This window comes from Plodia interpunctella, chromosome 23 (assembly GCF_027563975.2).
Source record: "Plodia interpunctella isolate USDA-ARS_2022_Savannah chromosome 23, ilPloInte3.2, whole genome shotgun sequence".
Taxonomy (NCBI): Eukaryota; Metazoa; Arthropoda; class Insecta; order Lepidoptera; family Pyralidae; genus Plodia; species Plodia interpunctella.
Genome location: NC_071316.1, coordinates 1,632,703 through 1,658,635, shown reverse-complemented (window position 1 = coordinate 1,658,635; position 25,933 = coordinate 1,632,703). Strand labels below are relative to the sequence as shown.

Here is a 25,933-nt window from a genome sequence, read left to right as displayed (position 1 = left end):
GTGTTGTCAATTAAAAAACACCTCCAGTTTTAGACGAAATATCGCGTGAGATTTTTGATTATGTTACGCATGCTCTTGGCTTCAGGGGCCACAGCCAAGAATGCAACCAGGAACACGCGTCACATGACACTTTATTTGGGGACTGCCTTAAAAAAAGTTTTTATAACAAAAACAATCACTACTAGAGTTACATCGTAGCTAGGCGCTATTGTAGCACAGCGTTACGAGTTCGTGTACCTCAGGATGAACTAAGTTTGAACTAAATGTGTACCCTACGACCTTCTCCTAAAATAAACATAATACTTTGAAGGCGGAACCGGATATCTATTACCTACCCTACTTCTTCATAGTCGTATTCCTCATGGCCGAGGGTCGTGGTCATTACGTGGCAGAAACACACACAACAACTTTCTTGGCATTATTAATGGAGTGGTTTGCCAATGCCTTCTCCATTTCACACACAAGTTAATAAGAATCAACCAGTGTGCAGGTTTCCTCACGATGTTTTCCTTCACCGAAAGCAAATGGTGGTCGATGAAAACTACAATACATGAGTCAGATTGGTATACAAACTCATGTGGCACGAGTAGGATTCGAACCTGGGACCTTTCGATCCACAGGCGGGCGTCTTAACCATTACACCACCACCGCTTCATACCTACCTATACACCTACCCTACGATCACTCCTTATTCCTCCTATGGATGTCATATGAGGCCACTAAGGGACACATAGCCTAGAAACAATAATCTATTTCTACCAAGAACACCGCTCATTTCGACTAAACGTGTACTTATATACAATTTATATTACAACTTATATTGAGAAATTATTGTTAAATCTATTGGTATGCATAAATTAATACCAGTTTGCGGGGAGATATCGATAACCATGTGGCTGTTGAATCTCTGACGTCATATTGTTGTATATTGATCGATGCAGGTGATCGGATAGCCTATATTTCATTAATATTGTGAAAATAAAGAGTTTGCTCAGTATTATAAATACAGAACCCTAAAAATTAGGTAAATTATCTATATTTTGTTTTTCCAGAATCCGATTTTCCGGATTTAACCGGGAGCATGCAAAGATCAGAGAGAGATTGTCAACAAGTACAAATCAAAGACAAGAATTAGAAAATTAATATATTTATTAACCTATATATAAAAGAACAAGCTTTTTTTTACTAATCAACGCCCAGCCTAAACCATAGAAGCTATAAACACGAAATTTGGGCAGTAGCTTTAGGTTATTAAATAGTGCTCAGATAAGAAAGGAATTTTCAAAATTCGCCCCCTAAAGGGGTTAAAATTGGGGGTAAAGTTTATATGAAAAATAACGAAAATCTTTACTGATCTACTTGGCATAAATGCTATGCAACAAAAATAATGAAACCTGTGTTTTAGGATTTCTTAAAATTTGACCTTTAGGGTAGTTAAATGAGGGTGAGAAGGAATAACGAATAATCCCATTCAAATTTCGTCAACTAAAGATATGAGTAGACAACTCAGCGGTAAACACAATTGATTTCGTTCGAATCCTGTTAGTTACATCTACTACCCACTATTTTTGTATCCTTACGTAGTATAAACCGAAGTCCTCTGCCGCGTGTGTCTGTCTGTCTGTCTGGTGCAATAAACTCAAAAAAGACTGCACGGATTTTCATGCGGTTTTCACCAATAGATAGTGTAGTTCCCAATGTAGATGTAATCAATTATGTTGTTATCCGAGCGAAGCCGGGACGGGCCGCTAGCTTATTACCTATGTCGATGAACATAGCATATCGTCATTAAACGCGCCCTTCATCCCGCGGAGTTCAAGGTAACACGGGTGCAGCTGCCCTCGCTTCCCGAACCTTGACTGAAGGCCGAGAGCTCCCGAGGGTCACGGACGGAGCCCAGCGACCTCCGCGCGAGGTCGCTCCGAGGTCGGGACCTTGCTGCCAATGCTGAATTTCAGAGGCCTTGGTTGAAGGTCTTTCGAGGACGAACATGAAGGTCGAATTTAGGGATATATACTAGCGACTTGGCCCGGCTTCGCACGAGGGCATTTATTTATAGGTAAGTCTTCGGGAATAAATTGTCTAGTACAAACAGTGAAAACTGCATCATAATTCGTTGCTTAGAAACAGACGGACACGAAATGCTACTTTGTTTTATACTATGCAGAAATTGTGTTGTTACAAATTCTTGCTAAATTAGAGGTAGAGGAAATTTTCGCCTTTTGCATAAGTTACTTTTCCAAAAAAAATTACTTTTAAGATATTTTCCCACTTTGAAAATATGTTTATCCTCACAAAGCAATTAAACTTGAACATTTACACGTGTACGCGGATGACCTCCACTAAAGGTTTCCTGGTGTATCCTTGAACCTTGCAAAATCCAGGGCTACAGACTCGCGCATGCGCACTGCACTCCGCATATGCAGTGACAGTGACAGATACGTCACGAAAGTCTTTGTCAGACTCTGTGTTCAGAGGAACATACTTCAATAGCCCGCCAATAACGTCGCTGTTGTTGTGTTGGACAAGGATTCTATTCTACCAAATAATAAAAATTATGTTAATATTCTACCAGTTACCTACTAAACTTTGTAATAATCTGAAATGCATTTAACAAAATAAAGTACTTAAATCACATATTTCTCTCACTAAAAATAGTAACATTTTTTTTAATTCCCCTTAAAATCAAACAGTAAAAAATAAACGTAATTAACAGAAAACAAAGAAAGGAAAACATCAAACTATCGCGAGCCGAGAACAGCCGCATGTCAGTTTGTGACAGCTGTTAAATTGAGGGGCAGCCATTTTGATCTTTGTTCTAGAGTTTGGCGCCAATTTAGTTAGCGGGTGTTAACCGATCGTTTAGTTTTGAGAAATGGTTTTCAAGTGTTTATACGAACAATGTTTTTAAATAGAAACTTTTGTTTTGTATGAAAAGTTTACAAGAGGAAACGAATGATAATAGTCATAAAGAGTATATTCCAAGAGCCAAAACATGGTCAAAGTTGTTCCCGTGAGTTATCTTGTTGAATTTGGGATAATGCACATATTAAAAACATTTTTCAACATACACTAGCCGCCCGCCGCGACTTCATTCGGGTAAAGCATAATAAATTATACACATAAAACTTCTTTAGGAATCACACAACCTATCGGAGAAAACCGTATGAAAATCCGTGTGGTATTTTTTGAGTTTGACGCGTCAGAGGACTTTGTTTTAAAATATGTAAGGATAACGATGTGTTATTACATTTCTGACATCATCTTTGTTAATAATATAAAAACTTTTATAATATTTTTATAGGATACAGATATATTACGGCAAGCACTGATCAACTAGCAGAATTGAGCAAGCTAGATTTTTAATCGTTTAACACAGCCGTCCGTAAAATTCGGAATTCCGTAATTCTAGAACACAACACAAGTTGACCTAAATAAAAAATATTTGTAACATTTGCATCTCTATAAGTTAATTTAGTCATTTTTATTCCAAATTACATACCATCATACATACATGACAAATAATATTAATAAAATAAAAAATCCTAATCGTTTGTACTATAAAAAATCAACAAAATAACAGGTATAGTATAATAGTTTAAAAAGTGGCAATTTCAGAGAGGGCAACACGAAATTAAACTTATATTGCAATAAATAGAGCATCCAATTTTTTAATATACATAAAAAAACTATAACTGGCAACAGACTAAATTATAAAAAGCATAAGAAAATTGTTTAAAATCTACTCTCAACGCATAACTATCGACGTTTTAAATAATGACTGGCCAGTTACATTTTCTAAAATAAATACAGAAACTTTTTTTTTCTAATATAAATTAAAAAAAAAACTTACCTAAACGTCAAAATCACTATACAAGACGCTATACAAGACGTCTACTCGTAACTATTAGTACTATAACTTTGAGATCACGTGTTCAATCTAGTTGGGATAATTTTAGACGGTCGCTCGCATTATCCCAATTTCTGGATTACATATTTTATGATGGGACAACTTGTTGATTAGCTGAAATTGATGGGAATACAATCAATGAGTTGATATTCATTCATGACCAATAAAGTACTGTAATGCCGCACCGTGCTAATCATTCTTATATGAAATTGGTTTTAATATGTTTTTTTTTGTATTATTGTTCTAAAATCACTGGAGCGAAAGTAGTAAATTGAGAAAATATATCTTGAAATCATGTTTTATTTATATACATATTATTAAATGTATGTACAGTGTACACAACACAACAGTGTAAATATAAAACTTACATATATAGGAAATTAAGAACAAAATCTATTTGTGAGTTTCGAAAAGTTTTTGTCAGTCCACAATTTGATATCGTCCTACACGAGATCGCCTCACGTCAACCCCCTTTAGATACGCGGTTGTTGCCTATCAACTGCCATGGCTTTTTGTCCCTTAGTAAACGATGCTAATTACTAATAGTAGAAACCATATCGCATCAAAATCGTCAGTAATTATCAAATAATCAACAAAAATGTAGAAGTGGAATGAAATCCCGCAATTCTAAGGTACGAATTCGCGGCTGTCTTCATGCCGAGCCGCATGCGCTGGTACGGCCACGTCTTGCGTAGACCGACAAATGACGTAGGGAATAAATGTCTGGTTATGCCGTTCCCACCTGACCCTGGCAAAAGAGGCAAATTCTACTGGCTTGATCAACTAGGGATGCCGACCACCGTGCGAAGTGGAGACGAAAGTATAGGAAAGCGGATCCTGGGCTCAGACTCTCAACGGCTGCGGAAGACACCGGGAAAAAGCTCAGATGAGAGAGAGCTTGGAAGGAAGTCCTTTACGAATGACAGGTCGGCGCATGCCAACATCCCGGCTGTCACAACCCGCCCGGCCAACGACTTGCCGTAAATATAGCGCGGGCGTGTGGGCGAGGCCCAATTTTTATCATCATTTCGGCACCAATTTCTCATCACATACCCAGCTGGCAGATATTAATGAAGCTTTTTAAGGTTACTGTACGGAAAGCTCACGTTTACAAGCTTTTCTATATTATCGCGTGTCGTGTTTATGACGACCTCGGTGGCGCAGTGATGAAGTGCTTGCCTCTGAACCGAGAGGTCCCGGGTTCGATCCCCGGTCGGGTCATGATGGAAAATGATCTATTTCTGATTGGCCCGGGTCTTGGATGTTTATCTATATATGTATTTGTTATAAAATATCGTATCGTTGAGTTAGTTAACTTACTTTGGGGCTTGCTCAATTTGTGTATATATTTATTTATTTATTTAATCTATTTATTTTCTTTTGATATCTAACTAAATGAACTAACTATAAAGAAATACATAGTTAAGTGAATCGGAAACACATTTCAAAAACCTATCAATTAATAATCAGTTTTCTTTTTAAACATAAGTAATTTTTTTTATAACTTACGATTTTTGTAAACTATTGTTTTTTTGCAAAAATTTGCCTCTAAGATACTCATCAACTATATTGTGAAATACTTATCAATTTCACAAAAAAACCTACAATTTTTTGGAATAGGTGTAATCAACTTTGCGCCGGCTCCTTGTGTCAAACTTTGACGGACTGGGTTTTTTTGGATGACCACACGTTTAGTTTGGATGACAATGCATTATTACGATAAGCAAAGATCTGATGGGGCACCCAGGAACGGCTGGCAAGCCCTGGGAACTCCTCAACGGTTTACTGCACGGACATGATACTTGACACACATTGAATGCAATAAGAATTCTATGAACTAAATTAACTAACTATAAAGAAAATCATTGTTAACTGAATCGGAAACACATCGGAAAAACAAAAACCTATCAAGTCATAATCAGTACAACAATAAAAGCTTGTGTCAAAAATTGTATATTTGTAAAACATCTTTTTCTATGATTTTATTGTTTGCTCTTTCCATGTGTTTCAGTATCGGCAATGTATAAAGAAAATATCATTATTATTTTTAAAAAATGTTGATTTGTTAAATGCTATTTGTTTTTATGCAAAATATGATATTATGAAACAAAATGTTTACATTACAACAACAAAAACATATCAGATTCAAGTCTAAACTATTTTGGATAGAAATACCACAGATGTGAGTCACGCGTACGATGCGTAGTTGACTCCAGTGTGGCGAATTTTCACGAATCTTGCGCAGTTTGCACAAAGGATAATGTCAGATCATAAACGTATTTTAAAGCAAACAACCAACCTATTTGAATGCATACTCGTCCAGGAAGTTGTTGTACAGTCGACCGCATGTCAAGTTACCCAACATGGCCCTGTATGCGGCGATAATACAAGTTAGTTTGCAATGATTCCGGGTCGTTTGACATGCGGTCGACTGTACAGTCGGGAGTAGATAAATTTGACCCCCGTGTGGTAGTAACAGCCATGCTCCATTGTTCCAGGGAGTGAAGTTTTAATAATATTTTCATTTTAATTATTATGTGCTTTTTTTCTGTGAAATGTCTTTACTTTCAAGTTAACATTTTACACGAACATTTTGAGAAAGGGAAATTTTACGAAAATTAATACTGGTATATTATAAATATATTATACATAGAAGTTATTTTTCAAATACTTAAGTCTGATGGAAATAAACTTGTAAAATTTATTACGTACTTGTGGAAGACTAGAATGCTAATCCAATGTGATTTACTGATGTAGCTAACCAGTTTTATAAATAAAATGACAGCCCTAAAACTTCACTATATGCATTTTTCATACACTCCCCTCTTCCAGCTTCAGCGTCCTTACTAATAAAAGTGTTACGCTGTGATTAGGCTTGGAATAATATGTAGCTGAGGTGGAGAGTGGCATAAACTTTCCCCGGTCAGGTCAACATGGAAATTGATCTTTTCAAATTGACGTGGGTCTTGGATCTATATATATCTGAATAAATGGTTTGATTTTGATTATGTTATAGAATATAGTATCGTTGAGTTAGTATCCCATAACACAAGTTTCGAACTTTGCTTGCCAATCTGTGTGATGTGTCCCTATTTATTTATTTATTTACAGCGGCTGTTATACTTATGTGTTTCAAAGAAAGGAAAAATGTGCAGAAAACATGAGTACACACACACACACACCCAAATTGGTGTTTAAGGAAAAACTTAAATCGTACATATTCCTACATTTGATGAAGGCTGTGCCTATATGATAAATATGATATGTTCCATCGAATATCGGTTGCAAAAATAAATAAATGAGAAACATGCAAACTACCACAAACAGATTCAATAAATAGCAATTCTTTTCGACAAACTGCATACATATACGCAACCATACCATCAACTATTACGGAACGATTCCAATGCAACTCAGTTTAATTTAGGAACCTAAAAGAAATCGTACCTATTCGTACCAAAAATTAACTCGATGGTACAAATTTGCGATGCAGATCAGTTTAGTTTTCAAAGTGGATCGCGTTAATGGTAAGCCCTCTGGTCTGTAGACCGCTCACTTCAGTGACTTCAGTCACTGGTCAATATCACTTTTGTTCCTGTTGCAAATGCTGTTGATAACGTCGTTGCTGCGACGACACTGCAAAACAATAATGTTATTCAGAGCTAAACGCGATATTTTGAGAATTGGGTCATCAGCCCCATTCCTATATTCACATTTCGACTGCACTTTGGTTAAACTATAAGCCAATTCACACGTGCGCTGTATCTACGGCTATGAATGAACCTATTTGAATTTTATTTGCGATAAGTCCGTCTTTGCACTAATTTTTGTTAGAATACCTTGTTATAAGTTATGACTCCTTTGTAAATGGTAATATATATATTTACTATTAGCATGTAACACTCTATCTTATAACACATTAATATCACTTTACAATTTAATTCTTCATGGTATAATATACTTAGTTACTGATATAGATGACGAAAATATAGTTTTGAAAATTTTTGTCTGTCTGTCTGTCTGTCTGTCCGAACGCGCAACACTCGAAACCTATTGGACCGATTTGCTTGAAATTTGGTATGTAGGTACCTTATATGCCGGGTTAACATCTTAGATACATTTCATCCCGGTAAATAGTCAGGTTCCCGTAGGATAATTGAAAAACTAATTATGAATCAAAAATGCCTCGGAATCCCGGGTTAACATCTTATAGATATTTCATCCCTAAAAATGAGGAGGGTCCTGTAAGAAAATTAGATACATTTCATCCCGGTAAATGGTCAAGTTCCCGTAGAATATTTGAAAAACTAATTATGAATCAAAAATTCTTCGGAATCCCGGGTTAACATCCTATAGACATTTCATCCCGAAAAGTGAGGGGGTCCTGTAGGAAAATTAAAATAGCCGATTTACTTTAAAATTTTGTAGAAACAGAATATAAACAAATTGTTTTTATCGATTAAGGTCTGATATAGATATAATGGGCGCAGTATGTATCTATATATCAGTATAAAACTCTTCCGAGTGACAGACTGACTGACAGACAACATACACCCGAAACTGCTGGGCGGGAAGCTGAAATTTGGCATGTAGGTGAGCACTAAGAGAGGATTTTTGGAAATTCTACTCCGAAGGGGGTGATAGGGGTGAAAAACTGTAAATATGCAGGTTCTACACCGTTAAAGTTAGTGACTTGAAAATTTGGATTTTGGTTGTTTACAACGAAGTAATGAATACGTGTTTCAGATTTTTCTGAAAATTAACCCTCAACCCCTTCATAAGGGGGGTGAAATATTGTATGGGACTTAATACAATTTTCAAGATAAAAAGCTAGTAAATACAAAAAAATGTTTAATCTATGTTTGTGGTTAATAAAAAACCAGGACGTAAAACGTCATGGAAAATAGGACGGAACGCGTTGCAGAAAGCATGAGTGGGAGTAGGAGCGGGAAATGGGAAGGAGACACGTAGTGGGAAACAGGACGGGACACATTGCAAAAAACATGATGGCACAATATGTAGGAAACGGTACGGGATATCTACTTTACATTACATAGCAGGACGCGGGATTGGACAAGTTTGCGGGACGAGACACGCAGCGGGAAACAGAAAATTAAACTAAAGACGAGAAAAAATGCGAATTTGAATAATATATGTTTACCAATCTTACAGAGTACGCGATAAAAAAATTACTGAGATTTTGCTATGAAATTCACGCGGGCGAAAGCTAGTTTTAATATAGAACCAAAAATCACCTCAATCCAATACTCTGTTTTGACATGACAAACAAACGCACTTGTATTTAATATTGTATGGACATTTAGATTATATTTAGTATGTTTAAAAATAAACAATAAAACGCGTGAAACCCCGTTGCATTTTATAGCACACGTGTTTGTGATGTATCGCTTATGCACCTAATTATAATACACTTGTGTCAGTCTGTCCGCTGCATTGTAGGTATGTTGGTATTTGTCAGTGAAATTCAAAATCAAGATTATTTATTCAACTTGAGATGATATACATCACTTATTGACGTCAAAAAATTATTTAAAACTAATCTACTGCCGACTTACAAAACAGGTGAAAAAGAAGCGGCGCAACAAATTCACCGCAGCCTTTTCTTTAAAAACCTCAGTAAACAAATGTGGGTCTTGAATAAATGTAGTTTGAGTTGCATTCTGAAAATTAAACATGTCTTAATAATGTAATAAATGCGAAAGTATGGGATGCCTGCTACATCGGAGTAAAGGGTTTCTTAAAAAAATATATTTAGCTTGAAGGGACGAACCCGACACGTCCCGTGCTAATGGTCTGACAACTATGCCAAAAACCGTGTGAAATGGAGAAGAAAAAGTAGGAAAGCCGACCCTAGGCAACGACATTTATCGACAAACAGTAACGTTTAACGACAAGTAACAAACATACATACATCCTCACAAACTTACGCATTTATAATACCAGTGGGATATTCTTGTTGAATTTAAATACGAGACAATATTACGTTGACATTCCGACATTGAATAAATTCAACTTTCATCGAGCCTATTCCCAATAAATCAGTGTGATATGAATAGAAATCGTAATATATGCCTGTATATAAATCAGACAGACGGACAGGCAGACGGCTAACGAACATTGATGACTTCCAAGTATATTTTGATTCCGTTCAGTTCAACGGATGAATGATATTCACAAAATAGTTGTTGGAATGAATGATGAATGATGAAGAATGAATGACGCCTGAACTAAAAAAACAATACCATAGCTTTAATTAGTTAACTCGTACCTACTTCCCGTCCCTACTAAACTACATATTAATGAATATTCCCTAATTTAGTCGTTGACAAAGCTAAGTCTCGTCAAAAACCCAAAAATATTTTTTGTCGCACAGAAATAACGTGGATCCGATAAGAATTTTCCCGCCATCTTAATTAACAGAAGCGTCACGTGGCTCGGTTTATTTATAAGCGGGTTTTATGTCGACGCCTGACGGCTCTCTGCATGTCATCAGACTTGTTTTCCGTACTTTTACTGTTTTATTCACCTTTAAACTAGTATGAGTCACGTAAAAATGCATTTTTTTTTTGTTCCTACCATCATGATCGCTACAAATTCAAATGACAATACACTATTTATGATAAGCATGACCTGATGGTGCACCCAGGATCGGCTCTCAACGACGGAACTCCTCAACGGTTTACAGCACGGCCATGGACACGATGATATCGTATCATCATCACCACTTTCTGCCCGGGCAGGACGTGACAGAGAAGATGGTCGAGTCTGGACTCGAGCACGCTGGGAAACCTGACACACAGAATATCAAAACTGCTATGATTTCTCAATAGCCCAATTAGTTCAGAAGTACAAGCATTATCGCATAATAAATTCACCGCAATCTCAATTATGACTTGTCGTTTTGACTAGAAACCTAGATACAGAATCGTGAGGGTACGGCCCCTATGTTATAAATCAGAATAGCGCCAAGCCAGAACATTACATGCACGTTAGATTTATATCTAGCGTAGTTATTTATGTGTGTGTACAAGAAGTGGCACTCCGATTCAAACAGGACCCCGACAATGATTTGTATGTCATACAATGTAACAGTCGAATTATTGGGCTATCAGTATAAAAGGATTTAGGGCTTGTTCGACCATTTTCTGATATATCCTTGCATATTATAATACAAAGTGGTCTACCGCGTCTATCTCTATGTCTGTCTGTTCGCGATAAACTCAAAAATAAAGCACGGAGTTTCATGAGATTTTCGTCAATAGATATAGTGATTCCTGAGGAAGGTTTAGGAGTATATATATTATTATTTTTTTTATCCGAGTGAAGTCGGGACGGGACGCTAGTATTTTATAACTTATTATATCATAATTACTTATAATTATATTAGGACAAATCACACAGATTGAGCTAGCCCCAAAGTAAGTTCTAGACTTGCGTTATGGGATGCTAATATCAACGATACTATATTTTATAACAAATACATATATAGATAAACATCCAAGGCCCGGGCCAATCAGAAAAATATCATTTTCCATCATGACCCGACCGGGGATCGAACCCGGGACCTCTAGGTTCAGAAGCAAGCACTTTACCACTGCGCCACCTAGGTCGCCTTTATTCAATTGTTAACGCTATCTGTTCGATATGTCACATAATAGGCCATCAGATATTTATCAGCAGGCGTGAAACACCCTTTAGAAGAATGAATATCTCAGAGTATATAATCCACATTGTAGTTACTACTACCTACTGTCTATGCTCAGTGGGCTAAAAAAGGCAGAAATTAATATTTTTTTATACTACCATACCAAGCAGGCAAACAGGCATGACGCCTACGTAATGGAAAGTGGTCACCGCACCTATGGACGAACGCTACGAATTTTCTCAATATATAAGCATAAGCAAATTTAATTCGAAAAAAAAAAGATATAGTGATAGAACTATATCTTATTTTGAATTTCAGTTAAATATGTGAAATTGCAATTTCTTTTATAATTCATTATATTGTAAACAGCACTAGTAAAAGAAAATTAATATTCTTGTAAGAAAACTGGTGCCCTTTTCACCGCGAGACAGTGGATAATGGGCCACAGCCTTGCACCGCTTGTAAAACCCACTCTTTATATATATGTACCTATGTTTCAGGAGGTATGTATTTATTTAGCAACATTTACGAGAGAGACAAGTATGTAAATAAATAAATAAATAAATAAATAAATAAATAAATATATTAGGACAAATCAGACAGATTGAGCTAGCCCCAAAGTAAGTTCGAGACTTGTGTTATGGGATACTAACTCAACGATACTATATTTTATAACAAGTACATATATATATAAACATCCAAGACCCGGGTCAATCAGAAAAAGATCATTTTCCATCATGACCCGACCGGGGATCGAACCCGGGACCTCTCGGTTCAGTGGCAAGAACTTTACCAATGCGCTACCGAGCTCGTCAGGTAGTATGTAATGTAGTATGTTATGTAATTTACCACGTAAAGGAAGTCCTGGGATAATGCTATAGAGTGATAAAATCATAGCATCATCGTGGACCTCCTTCCGGGTACCAACCTTCTGTCTGCTGTGTGTCCCGGGTCATTCTTATCCAGTTATTGCCAGCAATCTCCTTTACCTATCTAGGTAGTCGTATAATCGTTGGCTTTAGAGCATAATATTTTATCACACACGACATTTTCAGACATAACGCTCTAATTCTTTCACAATAATACTCGTAGTTAGCAGAAATCCCGTTAAAATAGCTAAAACGAAATGTCCGCTATCCTTGTCCCACATACCAGTAATTAATTAAGGAGCCAGACAGACATGCACAATAATATATTAGAACATAAAATATTCTAATTTTGTTTAGACTCAGTTACGATTTTGCAGTTGAATGTGTTAGTGAAGTACCTATAAAATGATAGAAGTCATGATAAGTACTGAAACTGGCCAAGTCCGAGTTGCATTCGCATATTTTAATAGTAATACCCACCGTCAACTATAACTTTAACTATAACGTGAGCAGAAAAACGCAAAGTACATAATTTTGTCTAAACGTAAGCGGCGCACCGGTTAAAATCAACGTCAAAGTTGACGGTGCAACTCACCCTTAGTATAATAAAAAATAGCTATAATAATTTTTAATAATATCCTTTATCTGGCATGATTTGTCAAGGTAATTGCAGTTTCTCAGTGAAACCAAAAAAACATTAGCAATTTAAGTTTCGTATACCGATGGATTTATGGAATTATTTATTCAAAAAACTTAATACTAGTTTTATTTAATAAATTTTAGTAAGTAACACATTTTATAGTCGAAACTTTTTTAAACATTTTAAGGTGATTTTTACGGTGATCCCAGAGTTTTGGAACGTCACAGCAACGAATGAAACCAAGTGTAAGGATAAGAGAGATTCCATAACTTAATTCTGATGTTTTAGCCATAGACAAACAAGACAATGTTGCTATCCGCAATAATTTATTGTTTGTCTGTGTGCTGGTCATCTTCGAAGTTTATGGGCACTAGTATCATAGGTACCTTATTTATACAACTCGTAATTAGATATGTCATTAATTCATTTCACATGAGTCACGTCTCATTTAGCTGCGACGAATAAAATTAAAAATAAAAATACCTAATATTAATAGAAATCGGCCCACGACTGATCACGAGTGTTAAATTGAAAGTAACGATTTTGTAGCAAATCCAAAAATAGCAGATTTCATCCTCAGATTACATCACAAGCTGACATATTCGAATCTGCAACGGACAGCGTTTAATATTTCTCTTAACTTATATGAAATCCAGCTCTGCCAAGCCCAATTTAATGTCTTTCTGCGTAATAATTAGTTTGCGAGCACATTTGAACAATTTTGCCAAAAGTCCGTGCTAAAACGCATCGGTCTGTCACGATTCAATGAAAAATCTCTTAATTTTCGCTCGTATTCATTCATCTTCTTATAACATATATCACCTTACCTTACTGCTGATGAAATGTAGGATGAGAAATAGAAGTCACTCTCACGACACTTAAAAATAAGCACAACAAATTTTGGATGTTAAAAATTATATTCCTTTGCACTTACTTCCGGGAAAACTCGAAAAATGCCGTCAAGATGGCGGGTAGAGAAAGCGCGCGAAACGTCAAGTTTCGCGTCGGACGCGACAATGGATATTGGCGTCTAGAACAAAACAGCGCCAATATAGCTAGTCATATAATTATAATCTGGATTATAAGTTTGTATTTCAGCTGGTGGAATTTTTATCGCCGGAGTAAGCGTTCCCGGCCGCCTAATATTCGTGACTAAGACGGTTCATGTTGGTATAAATTTTGGTGGCACGGTGGAAACGCCGGCCGATGTATTTTGGACCGGCTCATAAGTCATGTTGAGGTTTATAACGCTTACTAAATGCGTTAATGGAGTTACACAATTCGCCGTCTGATTGCAATGACGACATGTTTGCCGGTTGATGAATGACTGAAGGTCTGCTTGAGAAAAGTGCATTTCATATTGTAGTTGGGCAACTGAGCTTAACTCGCATACAATATACTAGCTGCGCCCTGGGGCTTCGCTGCCGCGGAAATTTCAAGACAAAAAGTACCCTATGTGTTCCTCGTTATTCTACCCGTGTACCCAATTTTATAACAATCGGTCCAGTAGATATTGCGTGAAAGTGTACAAACATGCCTACATCCTTACAAACTTTCGCATTTATAATATATGTAGGATTATAGTTAAAATCGGGATAATCATCGCACTGATTATCTCGTTGTCACTCGTAAAAATCTAAATAGAAAAAAACGGATAATGAAACCGGATTGTAAGTACAAGGAATGATCATTAATAAAATGTACAGATAATTTCATATTATCATATTATCAATTTCATATTATTATATACTCAAGTTGCATTAACTTTACATTTAAAGATTAACTACCTATATATTTGTATCTTTATCTTTAATCTTAAAATTAGCTTATTTTTTTCTCCTTTTACTTTTTTTCTGAGGAAAGCAGGTCACTCGGTCAAAGTTTTAAAATAGTACTTTTAAAGCTATGTCTTTCTCCTAACTTTTAAACGGTTCACTTAAACAAATCCTGTAAATTTTGTCTATGATTTTAATACCAGCCGACTGCTTGATTCACATCAAGCAGTCTCTATTGGGACACTGTTGTTGCCTCTCAATTATTTTATTTTATCCCTTAGTTGCCTCGTACGATGTTCTCGGGAGGAGATGAAGTGGTTTCTCATTCTGCGCTGGTATCCACACGCCCAGAAGCTTAATAATTGTTTCTTACATAACCACATCGGTTCTCATTGCGACAAATCGGAGCGATGCGACGCGAAAAGATCAATTGTTTCAATATTTATTACAGATAATGGGCACTGTGATTTATCTCGATGAAGCTCAATTCTATATTTGCATCCTTATTATAATTAACAGATCTTTCTTATACCTACATAATAGATACAATTATGGACCCATTCATTCACCAGAAGTCGTCATCCACTAATTCGTCATTATCATCGTCATCCACCCAGAAGATTATACATATTGAAAGCTCAATTTTTCATTAAAAAGGCTGAACGTTCTCTCTTTCTCTCTCTCTGATATTTTCCCGGTTGGTTTACCCATTGAGCGTCGGAGCCCATGGTGCACTTTCCTACATTTTCGTCTCCATTTCGGCATAGTTGAAGATATTTTCAAGTCTCTAAACGAAATTTGCGATATATTATTTTCTACTCAATAGCTACGCTTTTCGCACATCTACACAAAATTAATTGCTGTAATATAATGTTGTCTCTGTCTACCGCTATGTGCTAGATGAGACCAAATCTTGGCAATGATTGAAAAGTTCAAGGATTTCTTGTTTTTGAATACTCTGGTGGCTTGTTTTTAATATGATGGCTATAATTTTATTATTTTCAAGACGTCGTCTGTCATTTAATACCACCGTACGCGTACAGTGAAGCGTAGCCTTCAAGTTTTGATAGATAAAGACGTTACCCTGTATCTGTGACGACTCGAATTCTTGATCTCCCAATCGGGGTGGCTAGATTAACTGATATGCCGCCTATACATTATCGCGAAACAGTTCGCAAAATTTCAGTGCATTCGGCATAGATTGCTGGTTTTTTATTGCGGTAAATAAAAGCTATCATACAAATTACGCAACGTTTATACATTCGCGTCGGCATCTGTCCGAGTTTGTGGTTAGTTTGGGAGCGTAAATATAGACATCTGGCGACGAGATGACACCGAAAAATATATTTTTAAATACGCCATCTGTTATCGAATTTCTCAATTAAATAATATTTAACGACTTGTTAAAAAGTCCGTACGTACATATACATAGGTATACATGCATAGTTAAATACATTTATCCTGAATATTTTATCAAATCGATCAAATTCCGACGTTGAAAATCACTTATTTACCGCAAGGAAAAACCAACAATGCACGTCGAATCTAAAGTTTGGCGACCTGTTTGTCGATAGAATCCGGCATCAGAGGCACATACATAAGCCACATTTGTTTCGAAATTATTATATAAGTCTGTGGATATACCTATATCTATGCCTTTTATTGGGAAGCCAACTAAGACCCACTCTTTTATGTACCGTAGCCAGAGACACTTTAATTAGGTACGCCATCTACACTACACACTATAGCCGAACTCGGACAGATGCCGACGCGAATTCCTAAACATTACGTAGTGTGCATGAGTGTATTTATTTAACGTAATGAAAATGCTATGTATGCTAAATCCGTTAAATTCGGCAAACTGGTCCGCGATAGTGTGCAGCCGGCGTAATAAATCATAATTTTTTAAGTAATCATGTTTTAGTAATTTAATAATAGATAACGTATACGTGCCAGATTGGATGTGACTATAATCAGGATCCATATTTAGAATTTATATAGCGTGTGCTCAATTTATTTTATCTATGTAATTTTAACAGGAAAAAGTATTCAAACCCAAGAAAAGATCCTACGAGTTTTCTGACCTGTCAAAGTGTTAGTTTAATTACAGACAATTCAATGGAAATACATCTAATTTTATCAAACTGGATTGAATAACTACAAATGTATCTATAAGTACATAATAAACATTCTATGTACAATTTTAAGGTCAAATAATGGGTTGAATTAACATTTACATAAACTTTTCATAATATTCTATTGCCAAGAATTCAAGATTGATTTTAAATTATCGTAATCATAATCATGCACTGAAAATCCACGAAATGATCGTATTTTTTATCTGCCAATATTATAAATGCGAAAGTACTGGAAGATTATTATGAAATTTGGTACACGGGTGGAATATAAACTGGAATAACACATAGCTAACTCTTAAATTTTAAATGTCATTACCTCGGATAGTGTTTTTAGTAGTAAAATAATAATACTTATTTAGTAAAAATACTAGCACACTCCCTGTATGTAATTTTATCTTGGTCTAAGTTTTTAAATATTATAAATATTCCTGTTACAATCCGTACAGGTGTCCAATTAGTTTATTTTTAGATTTCATCGATTTCAAAATGTCACTTAATTTTTTTGTGATCTTAGCTATTTTAGCGATTGGTATGTACCTAAATATCACTACGCTTCTGTCTGTGCCTAAACTTTCTAGTTTTGAAAAGTGTACAACCTAAATGTAGTATATGGAGACAATTTTTTGTTATTTTTTTGATGTGATTATGACTAACCTGTATTTTTATGTATAACTCTAGATTGAGTAGATACTTACATCAAATAAATCCCCCCAGGCAATGCGACACGGGCGCCCGAGCCCCGCTTAGTGGGGGGGACCCCCACCACCATCCAGGAGTTCCCGTTCATCGTGTCCCTGGTGTACTACTACCCTGGACCCCAGATTTGGATCCAGAGATGTGTGGGCTCGCTGGTGTCTTCATTCCATGTGCTTACCACAGGATACTGTTTCACGTGAGTTATTAATATTTTTTTGGCCTGCTGGTAAAGCAAAAGTGAGGTCTATGAGGTGTGTATAAAAGTTCAAAATGCCTATTCACTCTTGCATTTAAGATCTCTAAATTGTAAACTTGAGGAAAGAGGATACAAGAGACTGGAAATAGGAAAGTGAAAAATAAAAAGGTGTTTTCTTATTTCAAACAAATTACATAATACAACAGTTACTGAATGAAATAAAAATTAAATGTATTTACCTCAATTTTTTTTTAATGTTAACCAACCTTATTAACAAAAACCCGTAAAAAGTACAACATATGTGAGTAGATATATGTATGTACATAAGGAGACATATAAGTTATGTCTACCTAACTTTTTCTTTCAATTCAACTTTTAAAGAAACTCAACGCAAATTATGTATATAGTTGATGTCACTTGCTTCAACAGACAAGCAGTGATCGCCAACATGCTGGTGCGAGCTGGATCCACGTACAGCATGTCGGGGGGCACCCTGCGCAGCATTCGTGACGTCATCAAACACCCCGAATATGTCGAGGCTCCTAGGTAAATGCTACTTTATTAAAGGACCATTTTTTGAAAATAATCAAAGGCTTGTTCTAGATTTTTAAAGAACTTTTCTTATTTCGTAATTAGTTAGCTAACTTTTTAATATAACTAAATGAAATGGTGGTAGTTCAGTGGTTAAGACATACCTAAAAGTCCCTTAAAAAATAAAAACGTGTGGACGCAATCACGTGCCACGTGTTTATATGTTTCATGGTAAGTCTTCTAGTTTGAATCCTTTTCGTAACACTTAAAAGTTGACACCGCTGTTTGATTTAATTCTAGAGCTGGAGATATCGCCATCGCTGTTCTGGACAGTCCCCTGGGCATCACAGACACCATTGGAGTGCTGTATATACCGCCGCAAGACACCTTCATCCCAGACGGCTATGAGCTCAAAATCGTGAGCTGGGGATTCGAATCTGTGAGTATCCCATTTATAAACAAAGAATTCACATCAATTCATACTAATATCACAGTTACACAGTTGATCGACGGCGTTTCAAAGACGAAATTGTCACCAGCGTTAATAATGCCAATCAGGGATAATCGATATTTACTTTGCATCTAAGTCACAGAATATATAATTCTTCCAGGTAACTAAGTACAGGTCTGTCAAGAAACTGAATAAACGAGAGCTCTGTCTCCTGTTTGCTGGCAACACTGGATGTTTATCAACCAATTATTGGTAGATAAAAATTCTATTTGGTATTGCAATGACAAAAAAAATTAGCTCGTTAACAATCCGTTTTTTGCACTTTCTTGTCAGACTTTAAACGACTTCAATATTTAGTTATCATCATCAACCTCAATCAGTACAAACCGTGACTAATTCCTTGTTCCAGGAAACTGGCCCCCAACTGGACACCCTGCAGACGGTGAACATGAACAAACTCCCGCTTGATGAATGTCAAGCCATCTTCTCGGGCTCCAACGCGGTCACCATCGGAGACCGTAAGTTTTACTTATGCAATCTCACAAAATTACTGAAATATGTCAAGTATTTTTACGCCAAACGCAATCTGAGAAGCCATTTAACAATTTGGCATTTTGCTTCATGGACAGTTTACAAATTACGTACCTGCTTCATAGACTGATTTAAACGATATGATCTGGATAGTTATTTTTCTTGCAAATTATTGCTCCTGTCTACGGTATAATGTACCTAACGTCGCCATTAAATGACATAAATATTGTCCATGTACTCGTATCCTATCGAAACTAAACGCTTGGGTCGCTAACGTTCTAAAGCACTAACAATACATGCATGCAACACATTACATAATAACATACATTTATCACGGCTGTTTATCATATTTTTTTCTTATTTCCACAATGTTTTTCCAGCCGTAATCTGCGCAGCCGCACCAGGCCGTAGTGTATGCGTCGGGGACTCCGGGGCTCCCATGGTCATAGGCGAGACCCTAGTGGGCCTGTCGTCCTACTACGACGGCTGCGGCGACGACAAGCCTGACGTCTTCGCCAGGATTGACAGATATACTAACTGGATCATAGAGGTGGCCGCGTCTAGGGTTGGCGATGTGGATAGTGTGCCGTATGTTAGGGTTGCCGAGCAGGGGAGTTACTGAAGATAAGTTAGGATTGGGTTTGCTTGGTTTAGTTTTAACACTGCTGGGTTTATATTGGTGTAAATATTAATGTTTTATGTTGAGAATTGTAAATATAATTTTTTTTTAGAAAAATATGTATTGCATTTTGTGAAAAAGATAAGAAATTGCAACTTTGAAATTGTAAAAAAATAATTAAAGTACACGATTTTAATGCATTATTTTGTAAAGTCATGAAAACAGATCTATCTTTGGATAAGCTTTAAAATAAATTGTAACATAAGGGCCTATGGATAAAACGTTTTAAAGTAAAAATCCAGTTTTAAATAAAAATAATATTTATTGAGTAAATCTGTGGAATTATTTCATGATAATTCTTACAACTAAGTTCAAAAATTGCCATTGACTGCACGTTACTACGATAGCAACACATCAGTATAATAGATGTTTCTTATCTTTGGATATGTTATTTACACGGCGACATATTCATTTCATATATAATAATTATCTTGAATAGGCAAGACATCGATTACACAAGGCACAAATTATTGCATTTTTCATTCATTTTAAAACTAACATATTAATATTTAAATTAATTTACAAGCTCGGTGGTCCCGTTCATGAATTAAATATTTGATTTATTAGAAGTCAATCCATAAAATTGGATTTATAATTACAGGCTTAGTCAGTCGATATTTTTTTCTGCTTCTTATAAAAACAATGATTTTTGTAAAAAATCTTCTAGATCCATTAAAGATATATAAACTTATTTTATAAAATCTTAACGTTATAAAATTTAAATTTTATCTAATTATTATGCTGCATTCTAATATAATTCCTTAATAAAATGTTAACATCATGATTAAGTCAAATATTTGTGACCAATTAGACACAATATCAAAATATATACGGTAAGTAATATATAAAACTAAATTAGAACGATTTATCTTATTTAAGTTGAGCAAATTACATACTAAAGGCAAGTTGCCGTTTTATTTTTTAGATACAATTAAGTATACAGAGACCTACGCAATTTTTGAGTCTGGATAAGAATATTATGAAAAGGGATAAAGAATATTATGAATTTACTATTTTTTAAAATCAATGTTATGTTAAAATCTATAGTAATGAAATAAAATCATTTTGGTTAGGTTACACTACTTTTGAAAAGTGTACAACCTAAATGTAGTATATGGAGACAATTTTTTGTTATTTTTTTGATGTGATTATGACTAACCTGTATTTTTATATATAACTCTAGATTGAGTAGATACTTACATCAAATAAATCCCCCCAGGCAATGCGACACGGGCGCCCGAGCCCCGCTTAGTGGGGGGGACCCCCACCACCATCCAGGAGTTCCCGTTCATCGTGTCCCTGGTGTACTACTACCCTGGACCCCAGATTTGGATCCAGAGATGTGTGGGCTCGCTGGTGTCTTCATTCCATGTGCTTACCACAGGATACTGTTTCACGTGAGTTATTAATATTTTTTTGGCCTGCTGGTAAAGCAAAAGTGAGGTCTATGAGGTGTGTATAAAAGTTCAAAATGCCTATTCACTCTTGCATTTAAGATCTCTAAATTGTAAACTTGAGGAAAGAGGATACAAGAGACTGGAAATAGGAAAGTGAAAAATAAAAAGGTGTTTTCTTATTTCAAACAAATTACATAATACAACAGTTACTGAATGAAATAAAAATTAAATGTATTTACCTCAATTTTTTTTTAATGTTAACCAACCTTATTAACAAAAACCCGTAAAAAGTACAACATATGTGAGTAGATATATGTATGTACATAAGGAGACATATAAGTTATGTCTACCTAACTTTTTCTTTCAATTCAACTTTTAAAGAAACTCAACGCAAATTATGTATATAGTTGATGTCACTTGCTTCAACAGACAAGCAGTGATCGCCAACATGCTGGTGCGAGCTGGATCCACGTACAGCATGTCGGGGGGCACCCTGCGCAGCATTCGTGACGTCATCAAACACCCCGAATATGTCGAGGCTCCTAGGTAAATGCTACTTTATTAAAGGACCATTTTTTGAAAATAATCAAAGGCTTGTTCTAGATTTTTAAAGAACTTTTCTTATTTCGTATTTAGTTAGCTAACTTTTTAATATAACTAAATGAAATGGTGGTAGTTCAGTGGTTAAGACATACCTAAAAGTCCCTTAAAAAATAAAAACGTGTGGACGCAATCACGTGCCACGTGTTTATATGTTTCATGGTAAGTCTTCTAGTTTGAATCCTTTTCGTAACACTTAAAAGTTGACACCGCTGTTTGATTTAATTCTAGAGCTGGAGATATCGCCATCGCTGTTCTGGACAGTCCCCTGGGCATCACAGACACCATTGGAGTGCTGTATATACCGCCGCAAGACACCTTCATCCCAGACGGCTATGAGCTCAAAATCGTGAGCTGGGGATTCGAATCTGTGAGTATCCCATTTATAAACAAAGAATTCACATCAATTCATACTAATATCACAGTTACACAGTTGATCGACGGCGTTTCAAAGACGAAATTGTCACCAGCGTTAATAATGCCAATCAGGGATAATCGATATTTACTTTGCATCTAAGTCACAGAATATATAATTCTTCCAGGTAACTAAGTACAGGTCTGTCAAGAAACTGAATAAACGAGAGCTCTGTCTCCTGTTTGCTGGCAACACTGGATGTTTATCAACCAATTATTGGTAGATAAAAATTCTATTTGGTATTGCAATGACAAAAAAAATTAGCTCGTTAACAATCCGTTTTTTGCTCATTCTTGTCAGACTTTAAACGACTTCAATATTTAGTTATCATCATCAACCTCAATCAGTACAAACCGTGACTAATTCCTTGTTCCAGGAAACTGGCCCCCAACTGGACACCCTGCAGACGGTGAACATGAACAAACTCCCGCTTGATGAATGTCAAGCCATCTTCTCGGGCTCCAACGCGGTCACCATCGGAGACCGTAAGTTTTACTTATGCAATCTCACAAAATTACTGAAATATGTCAAGTATTTTTACGCCAAACGCAATCTGAGAAGCCATTTAACAATTTGGCATTTTGCTTCATGGACAGTTTACAAATTACGTACCTGCTTCATAGACTGGATAGTTATTTTTCTTGCAAATTATTGCTCTTGTCTACGGTGTAATATACCTAACGTCGCCATTAAATGACATAAATATTGTCCATGTACTCGTATCCTATCGAAACTAAACGCTAACGTTCTAAAGCACTAACAATACATGCATGCAACACATTACATAATAACATACATTTATCACGGCTGTTTACCATATTTTTTTCTTATTTCCACAATGTTTTTCCAGCCGTAATCTGCGCAGCCGCACCAGGCCGCAGTGTATGCGTCGGGGACTCCGGGGCTCCCATGGTCATAGGCGAGACCCTAGTGGGCCTGTCGTCCTACTACGACGGCTGCGGCGACGACAAGCCTGACGTCTTCGCTAGGATTGACAGATATACTAACTGGATAATAGAGGTGGCCGCGTCTAGGGTTGGCGATGTGGATAGTGTGCCGTATGTTAGGGTTGCCGAGCAGGGGAGTTACTGAAGATAAGTTAGGATTGGGTTTGCTTGGTTTAGTTTTAACACTGCTGGGTTTATATTGGTGTAAATATTAATGTTTTATGTTGAGAATTGTAAATATATTTTTTTTTTAGAAAAATATGTATTGCATTTTGTGCAAAAGATAAGAAATTGCTACTTTGAAATTGTAAAAAAATAAAATAATTAAAGTACACGATTTTAATGCATTATTTTGTAAAGTCATGAAAACAGATCTATCTTTGGATAAGCTTTAAAATAAATTGTAACATAAGGGCCTATGGATAAAACGTTTTTAAGTAAAAATCCAGTTTTAAATAAAAATAATATTTATTGAGTAAATCTGTGGAATTATTTCATGATAATTCTTACAACTAAGTTCAAAAATTGCCATTGACTGCACGTTACTACGATAGCAACACATCAGTATAATAGATGTTTCTTATCTTTGGATATGTTATTTACACGGCGACATATTCATTTCATATATAATAATTATCTTGAATAGGCAAGACATCGATTACACAAGGCACAAATTATTGCATTTTTCATTCATTTTAAAACTAACATATTAATATTTAAATTAATTTACAAGCTCGGTGGTCCCGTTCATGAATTAAATATTTGATTTATTAGAAGTCAATCCATAAAATTGGATTTATAATTACAGGCTTAGTCAGTCGATATTTTTTTCTGCTTCTTATAAAGACAATGATTTTTGTAAAAAATCTTCTAGATCCATTAAAGATATATAAACTTATTTTATATAATCTTAACGTTATAACATTTAAATTTTATCTAATTATTATGCTGCATTCTAATATAATTCCTTAATAAAATGTTAACATCATGATCAAGTCAAATATTTGTGACCAATTAGACACAATATCAAAATATATACGGTAAGTAATATATAAAACTAAATTAGAACGATTTATCTTATTTAAGTTGAGCAAATTACATACTAAAGGCAAGTTGCCGTTTTATTTTTTAGATACAATTAAGTATACAGAGACCTACGCAATTTTTGAGTCTGGATAAAGAATATTATGAAAAGGGATGAAGAATATTATGAATTTACTATTTTTTTAAAATCAATGTTATGTTAAAATCTATAATAATGAAATAAAATCATTTTGGTTAGGTTACACCAAAAATTATACACTAACCCCCTTATTAATAAAAACCTTGTTCTCTGATCGGAATAGTTATTCTTTGTATTGTCTCGTTCTTTCAATGTCAAACGCTGTAAAGAGAGAGAGGGACAAAACAAAGATTTACTACTCCAAGCCTAATCAGAGAATTAAATGTTTATTAATAAGGCGGTAATAGATTACGTGAACTTTTACAATAAACATTATATTAATGTGCAAGCATGACACCTAATGAAACCTAATCATAACTGAACACACAAACAATTTAATATTAGATATTACTTTAATGACAAGATAACATAAACATTAATTATTCCTTATAAGGTAAAATCCACTAGACCCTACATATTAAAAACATTACAGGCACATATCATAAATGGACGGCTTTATAGAGCTATTTATACAAAAAAAATAAAGGGAGTCATAATGTCAAAATTAAAGCTATGCTTTTCTTAACCTACGCGTGTATAATTGATATGATAACAGACCATATTCAAATTCACATCGCTATCGTGTTGAGAATTTTTTTTTATTCATATATTTTAGATTTTACTCACTGGTAATAGTTGAGATAGAATCAAGATTCGACAAGAGATTACACATAAGGATAGAAATAGAGAGGCAGTGCATAATAAAACTCCCCAAAATTATAATGGAGATTGACAACGTGACGCTGGTGCGGCACCGCCACTCAATAATAGGACCGTTTCCTTCCGTGGACATAATTTTTGCTCATTTATCGTATCGAATATTCCACATTATAAAAATCTAGTTGCTTCATACACTGATGCACTATCTGCCACGATTTCTTTTGGCTAAGGGGTGTTTCTCACAGCGTTTCGACCGCTGCGATGGCGCTGTCATACATTTTTTTCAAATTTTAACAAAGACAAGAATTAGTTTTATTATCTGACATTAAAATAATTAATCTGTCCTGTTGTAACGTCCATTTTATGAATGGCTGATTTTGGAAACGATTCCATTCTTAAGAAAATTGATGGATCGTAATGACAGCGCGGCCGGAGCGGTCGAAACGCTCTAAGATGATGATGTTGATGTCTGTGAAATCAGATGATAGCATACAGTATATAAATATGTACCAATAGAGTACGCGTCTACAAATATGAACCGAAAGCACGCATATGGACAACTTCAAAGTAGCAGGGCCAGCGCCATTAGTCACACAAAGACAAAATATTT

General features: G+C 35.5%; 3 protein-coding genes across 8 annotated transcripts in view; 2 read left to right on the top strand and 1 right to left on the bottom strand.

The window, feature by feature from the left end:
• cher (cheerio) overlaps window positions 1-14,300 on the bottom strand; it is a 72,345-nt gene extending 58,045 nt beyond the window's left edge. The window contains exon 1 of one of the 5 annotated variants that reach the window (XM_053762880.2): window positions 14,020-14,300. The gene's annotated coding sequence lies outside the window, so the exon portion shown is untranslated. Of the gene's footprint in view, window positions 1-3,853; window positions 3,930-13,912 lie in introns of those variants that run through there. The other 4 variants (XM_053762882.2, XM_053762883.1, XM_053762884.1 and 1 more) reach the window with 4 other exon arrangements.
• A 2,371-nt stretch (window positions 14,301-16,671) lies between these two features.
• Window positions 16,672-20,131, top strand: LOC128680107 (trypsin delta-like). 2 transcript variants are annotated; one of them, XM_053762913.1, is made up of 6 exons: window positions 16,672-16,747; window positions 17,713-17,890; window positions 18,320-18,436; window positions 18,722-18,860; window positions 19,282-19,390; window positions 19,784-20,131. In XM_053762913.1, the coding sequence occupies exons 1-6, from the start codon at window positions 16,681-16,683 to the stop codon at window positions 20,023-20,025; spliced, it is 852 nt and encodes a 283-aa protein (XP_053618888.1). In that variant the 5' UTR covers window positions 16,672-16,680; the 3' UTR covers window positions 20,026-20,131. The 2 variants fall into 2 exon arrangements, with proteins under 2 accessions (XP_053618888.1, XP_053618889.1); XM_053762914.1 differs by lacking the exon at window positions 16,672-16,747 and adding an exon at window positions 17,420-17,527.
• A 1,065-nt stretch (window positions 20,132-21,196) lies between these two features.
• LOC128680128 (trypsin delta-like) lies at window positions 21,197-23,720 on the top strand. The gene is made up of 6 exons (XM_064436729.1): window positions 21,197-21,212; window positions 21,302-21,479; window positions 21,909-22,025; window positions 22,311-22,449; window positions 22,871-22,979; window positions 23,345-23,720. Exons 1-6 carry the CDS (start codon window positions 21,197-21,199, stop codon window positions 23,584-23,586), a joined length of 801 nt encoding a protein of 266 aa, XP_064292799.1. The 3' UTR covers window positions 23,587-23,720.
• The last annotated feature ends 2,213 nt before the right edge of the window (window positions 23,721-25,933 follow it).